This window comes from Bidens hawaiensis, unplaced genomic scaffold, assembly GCF_021521415.1.
Source record: "Bidens hawaiensis isolate Kalapana, Puna unplaced genomic scaffold, B.hawaiensis_p1.1 tig00003488_1, whole genome shotgun sequence".
Lineage (NCBI taxonomy): Eukaryota > Viridiplantae > Streptophyta > Magnoliopsida > Asterales > Asteraceae > Bidens > Bidens hawaiensis.
Genome location: NW_027491195.1, coordinates 1,221,326 through 1,228,138, shown reverse-complemented (window position 1 = coordinate 1,228,138; position 6,813 = coordinate 1,221,326). Strand labels below are relative to the sequence as shown.

The 6,813-nt window shown below is 37.1% G+C and overlaps 1 protein-coding gene across 3 annotated transcripts; it reads left to right on the top strand.

Moving 5' to 3' along the window:
• Window positions 1-2,035: 2,035 nt before the first annotated feature.
• On the top strand, window positions 2,036-6,534 carry LOC143623524 (KH domain-containing protein At4g18375-like). Of its 3 annotated transcripts, none has more exons than XM_077094412.1 (7): window positions 2,036-2,832; window positions 3,526-3,930; window positions 4,516-4,773; window positions 4,869-5,108; window positions 5,753-5,820; window positions 5,901-5,973; window positions 6,129-6,534. In XM_077094412.1, exons 1-6 carry the CDS (start codon window positions 2,248-2,250, stop codon window positions 5,947-5,949), a joined length of 1,605 nt encoding a protein of 534 aa, XP_076950527.1. In that variant the 5' UTR covers window positions 2,036-2,247; the 3' UTR covers window positions 5,950-5,973; window positions 6,129-6,534. The 3 variants fall into 3 exon arrangements, with proteins under 3 accessions (XP_076950527.1, XP_076950526.1, XP_076950528.1); XM_077094411.1 differs by having other exon boundaries at window positions 6,050-6,534; XM_077094413.1 differs by lacking the exons at window positions 5,753-5,820; window positions 5,901-5,973; window positions 6,129-6,534 and having other exon boundaries at window positions 4,879-5,060.
• Window positions 6,535-6,813: the final 279 nt, after the last annotated feature.

The following is a 6,813-nucleotide window of genomic DNA, read 5'->3' as shown; positions in this document are numbered from 1 at the left end:
ATTCATAAATCTTCATACACTCCTTACACTGTAAGCCTCTATGGTCTATACTACCTGACCAGCTACTTAAGGGGCACATGTTTACGTCTAATGATGTTGCTTTATTATAAATAAAATTTAAGACCATGCATTATGAAGGGGGTTAGTTAACCGAAAAATGACGCCACATTATTGTCATGTAGACAGTAAAGCATTAACTAATCAATCCAAAAAACAAGTAATATATAGAAGGGTTACTTAACAAATATATTAAAAAAAGTTGATTGAAATGAGGTGGACACCACGTTTATGGTACCCGATTGACAAGAGAGAGAGAAGGTGACGTCATGTTTGTGATTTGATATTTTAAGGTTGAAGACTGGGTGAGATACGCACCAACAGCTCCTCACCAATACAACACAACACAACACTTTTGTGTAAAAGTGTTGTATCCTTTTTTTTCCTCGATTGATTGATTGATTAGTGTGACTTTCTTCAATAATTTCTTAGGCTGAGGGGTGTGGAGCGCTAGAAAGGGCGCCAGAGGACAGCCGGGCGAGAGCACCACACCACCGAGGCGCGAGAGGGGCGCGAGCGCGGAAAAAGAGGCAGGCGCAAGAGGGGTAGCGGCTGGGGGGAGCGTGAAGGCATCTTGGGTTCCGTAAATAGAGCCGTTGGCTCATATTAATGTGTATTAAAAAAAAAAATTTTTTTATCCTCTATATATATTCCTCTATATATCACATATATATTCCTAAACCAATACATACCACACCCAAAACCATTCTCACATACCACACCCAAAACCAATATCACATACCATACCCAAAACCCAAAATCACCCTATCTTCGAAACCTTTTTTTAAAAACATGTTTTTTTAGTACTTTGATCGAAGAAGACCAAGCCGAAGAATAAGAATAATGTTTTTTTTAGTACTTTAATTTTTTTTAGATATTAATGTGTTTTTTTAATTAATGTGTGTTTTTTTAAATAATTTATTGTTTTTTTAATAATACGTTTTTTTAATACATTTATAAAAAAATAAAAAAATAAACCGCTCGCGCCCCCTCTCGCGCCCCTCCACACCATGGCCCGGGGCGCGAGCACAACTACCAACACCCATCTTATCAAGTTTCTCTCTCTGCCACACGTCACAATATTATTGGCTGGCGCCCCCACTCGCGCCCCCTCTCGCGCCCCCCACACCCCTCAGCCTTATATTTATGTATTAAAATTAATTACGATATATTTTTATTTTGATAAGAGTTATTGATGGTCTAATAAATGGGGAGGACCTGGTAGTCTCTTTATTTTTATTTTGTTGTTATTCATTCATCGTGAATTGGATCGCAAGTCAGAAACCCTAATTTGCCTCTCTCACTTTGCAATTCGCACAATTCAATTCTTCTCTGTAAGACCTCTATCAATTCCTAATCTTCTTTCTGAATTAATTTTGTTATCCAGATTGTAAAATGCATACATTTATATCACTGCAGATGTTGTTTTCAATTATATTTTTCAAATTTATTGTACATTTTGCACCTCTTCTGTTAGTATTGAAATTGTTAGTCGATCATTTACTGTTTTAAGCCCTAGATCTTCACCCATACACAACAAGTATTTAGTTACAGATTATTGTATGTGCATCGTCTTTCAATTGGGCTAAAACCGAACCGAAAGCCATATGATGATATTTTGGGCTAATATTTTTCGAGCCAAAGAAATTTAACCTGTGATATTTTGAAATTGTGCCTAATGTTTTTTTTTTTTTAAATAAGTAATAGAATAAGGCACATTTAGGATAGAATATTAAGAGCTAATACATTTGAAAAGATTTTCTCATCCAAATCGACAAAATGCAGCAGATTAACTTTAAAATAAAACAAACATCCTAGTTTATAACACATAAATGATTTTATGAAAAAGTAATTCAACAAATTGGTTTTTTTAAGTTCAGTTCAGTTTTTCACAAAATACAAAACAGAACCAAAACCGATATTTTGATTTTTACTAAAATCAAAACTGAACTGTCGGTTTACAATTCAGTTTGGTTTCTTCAGTTTCGTGCACACCCCAACTTTTCAATAATGTACTGTTTTCAGTTTTTATGGATACACTTGATTAGACTATGATTATGAAGATTGATTCTTGTTTTGTAAATGGTTGCTTATTTAGATAATATGATTACCAAAAAATGTTCGTATTTGCGATTAATTGTTACTCTGTGATGAATGCTTTACGTGTGAACAGGAACACTTGTGCACAACATGGCTGGATCAAGAAACAGTCATGGAAAACGTTCACATTCTCAGTCAGACTACAAGGATCACGGGAGAAACAAGAGACGTAACAACGGTGATGACAGAGGACTCAACTCTATAGGTTCAGATGACACAGTGTACCGTTACTTATGCCCTAGTAAGAAGATTGGGAGCATAATGGGACGTGGAGGGGATATTGTCAAACAGCTGCGGTCCGAGACAAAGGCCAAGATTAGAATTGGTGATTCGGTTCCAGGGTGTGATGAACGTGTGGTCACTATCCACAGCACAAGTGATGAAATAAATGATTTTGATGATGATGATCGTGTGTGTCCTGCTACAGATGCTCTGTTTAAAGTGCATGACAGAGTTGTTGATGACCAAACTGCTGATGTGGATATGGAACGCGATGAAACAGAAACACCACAAGTTACGGTTCGGCTCCTTGTGCCATCGGATCAGATTGGGTGTATTATTGGAAAAGGTGGACAGGTAGTTCAAGGTGTACGGTCTGATACTGGTTCGCAGATTCGGATTGTGAAGGGCAATCATCTTCCCGCTTGTGCATTAAACATTGATGAACTTGTGCAGGTAAATCAGAATGCGTTTTGCATATGTTTTTTTAGGGCTGTTAATGAACCGAACGAGAGCTTGTTCATGTTTGTTCATTAAGCATTTATCAGACAAATGGTTCACAAACACATAACGAGCAAAATTTTTGTTTGTGTTCGTTCATCAAGGAAATGATTTTGTTCGTGTTCATTTATGTTCGTTAAGCTCATAAATGAAGACAAACGAAAATATATTAGTTTGAAAAATAAAAATCAATATTCTAAACTCAAGCATTAGACATAATAACCCAAAATAAAAATAAAGCTAATTACTTGACATGATTATTTGAAATTACTCGACATAATAATCTAAAAGCTAAATTATAAAAAATATGAAAAAACCCATAAAATATAAAACAAATATGAACGAACGTAAACAAACGCACGATAACCAGTGTAAACGAACTAACATTAACGAATATAAATGAACGAACATTAACGGACACATTACCTAACGTTCATGAACACAATTGAACAAATACGATTGCTGCTCATGCTCATTAATTTTGAACAGAATTTCTTGTTCGTGCCATTGTTAAACTTACAAGCGTAAACAAACTTCCCGCCAAACAGTTTACGAGCAGTTTGCTGAACGCCTGGTTCATTTACAACGCTACTTTTTTTTTTGCTTGAATTGTTTTGTTAAATTGTGAAGTTTACTTTCGCGATACAGATATCTGGCGAGTCCTCTAATGTAAGGAAAGCACTCTTCCAAATAGCGGGTCGCCTTCATGATAACCCATCACGATCACAGCACTTGCTTTCTTCTGCAACACCTAATGTGTATCCGTCAGGTGGTTCACTTATGGGTGCACCTCAAATCATGGGTTTGGCTCCAGTGGCTGGCGCTTATGGTGGGTATAAGGGTGAAGGCGGTTTCTACCCAGGCCCACGGGGTGAATCACCTCCAAGGGAGTTTTGTCTTCGTTTGATCTGTCCTACTGCAAACATCGGTGGTGTAATTGGCAAGGGTGGTGCGGCAATTAATCAAATTAGGCAGGAAACCGGTGCAACAATCAATGTTGATAGTTCAAAGGCGGAAGCAGATGATTGCATAATATCTATATCAGCAAGAGAGGTAAGATTACATTAAATGATTATAATTATGTGGATCAACTATAAGGAGACCCAAAAACGTGCCTAGTCAGCTACCACATCAGAAAAACACTCATTCTTCAAAAACGCCCAACCCATCAAATAAGAATAACCCAAAAATGCCCAAAAATGTGGCGACATCATTTTTCCGTCTTTAAGTGTTTTTCGTCTTTTTGTAATCTAATCTTCTTTATCAGGAGCTTTTGGAGTAACATTTATAAAAAGAATATTTTTTTTTTTGAAAGTTTTACCTTTTCCAATTTGAAAGGGTATTTTTGTCATTACCTTAAATTTCAACAAGGGAGGGGATATATGCAATATTAGTTTTGGGCTGGGTAAATATGCCATTAGTGATGTTTACAAGGGGTTACATGCAATTCTCTCTATACTTTATTTATATAGAGGACGATGGGCCCCACCCCAATCCGGATCTTGGCCAAGAACTACACTCTGAAACTGGGTGCCAAAAATGAGAGCCACAATGGTAAAGCCAGATGATGTGGCGTTTTTGGGGGCTAAAACTGGCTTATTGGCCATGCTCTGTTGTGACTAATTTATATATGTATAGGTATTTGAAGACGCATTTTCTCCAGCTATTGAGGCTGCGTTACGGTTGCAACCAAGGTGCAGTGAGAGAGTTGAAAGAGATTCAGGTAGTATATCATACGCTACTCGATTGCTCGTGCCAAGCTCTCGGATTGGGTGTCTTATCGGGAAAGGAGGAGCAATAATCACAGAAATTAGGAGAAACAGCAAAGCTAATATACGAATTCTTTCAAAAGAACACCTTCCAAAAGTTGCTGAGGATGATGATGAGATGGTACAGGTAAGCATGCAAATATGCACATTTCCATAGTTCTGTTATTGCTTTATTCGACATGCATGTTTCATTATTATCACAGTGATAACCCTTTGCTTTAGATTTCTGCAGAGCTTGATCTTTCTAAGGATGCGCTTATACAAGTTACCGCACGCTTGAGGGCAAATCTGTTTGATAGAGAAGATGCAATGTCGACATTTGTTCCCGTTCTTCCTTATCTTCCTGTGGCCCCCGATGTGCATGATGTTCCAAAGTATGACCATAGAGATTCTAGAAGTCATGGGCGAGGACATAATGATTTGCCAGCTAATGATGGATATGGAAGCTATGGTGGCTTGCAGGTAAATGTAAATTTTATTTACCTGTAATGATCAAAATAATAACTAACTTGTCACACTTCGCTATCAAATGAATTTCACATGTCATATATCAATCAATTGGCGAATGTTCAGTGAACTGTTAGGCTGGAAGTTCGTTTATTGAAAAAACAAGTGAACATGACCACAATTTGTTGTTCATTTGGTTAAATGAATGAACGTGGACACATGTCTTGTTCGTTCATTAGTTTTCGTGAATGTTTGTTTACGTTCATTTATGTTCGTTCTTTCATGTTTGTTATTTGTTAATATATTCATATAATTCATATAATTCTTTACGCTTGTTACAGTTTAGTCTAGTTTTAATGACTTTTAGCCTTTTAGGCCCAACACATTGCTTTTCATATTTGCTTTTAATTGGTTTTATCCTAGTGTGTACGTTATATGTTCATTTGTGTTCGTTCGTATACATTCTGAATTGTTCGTTTTCTTAACGAACGAACACGAACAAAAAAAACCCCGTTTGTTTAATATTTGTTTGATTGTTTGTTCGGTTAAAAGTTAAATGAATGAACATGAACATGCTCCGTTCGTGTTCGTTTGGTGCGTTTATAGGCCTAAGTCTTTATATCTTAAGAGTCTATTTTTGTATATTAATTTTTTCTCAGGGGCGTAGTGGTGGTGATGCTTACGGAGCTTATGGTAGTTATTCTGCAGGACGCAGTGGTAGTTCTGGGTAAGTATATTATTGCAATAGAGATGCTAGTGTATACTGATGCAAGTTATTACTACATTTGTGTATTTTATTGTTGGCAGGGGTTCAAGGCACAACCCTGGTTCTAGACGCAGGGATTATAACTATTGAAGTGTTGGTACTCTGTGCACGCAGGTTGGTTATGGTTTCTTGCTTATTTAGGTTTTGAATCGGCTGAATGGCTGATATTAATGTTTAGTTGTCAATGTAGTAGCAAGTTTATGCCGATGTGTGCAGTAAACCGAGCCTTTTATGTTAACCCTGTTTCATTTCCATTCCCTATAAAACAGCTGAAGCCTGAAGCCAGCCTCCAACTGCCTAAACCAGAAGAATGGCCCACCTTACATGCTTTTCTTAGGAGGACTACTACCGAACCAGAAGACCATGTCCCGACTATTTTACCAAGCTTTCGTTTTCTTGATTTCCAAAGAACCTGTGCCTTGATCAAATTCCAAACCTGACACTTTGTAATGTTCTCTGTTTTATTGCATTGTGTGAAGATTTTCTGGTACTTTTGACCACCCCATAAGAGGCCCTTTTGAAAGACTAAACTGCTTAGTTCTTTTGGGATTGATATTTAGGGCTTAGTGTGTTGATACTACTTGAAACTTGTCCTGCAATCAGGTGATTTTGGTTCTTAGCTTGCCGATAGTTTTTACCCTGATGTTAATCGTCAACTCATGCTTACTTACCCTCCCATAATTCCTTGATCCACCTCGTCAAACTTTCCCTATTAGCATGGACCTGCACTTATTTTTGCTCAAGTTGACCATTTTTTAAACTCTCATGCACTTATATATGAATGAGTAGATATAATTATATGTATGCACACACACACATGTATGTATGGGTGAGTTCAACATAGAATAGTTAGGTACTAAAGGAACCACTTTTAGCCGTTGATCATGAGACGGACAAAAATAGCAGCCACAATTTATGGAGTGGAAGTTTCAAGCATTAATTGAGATAATCAAG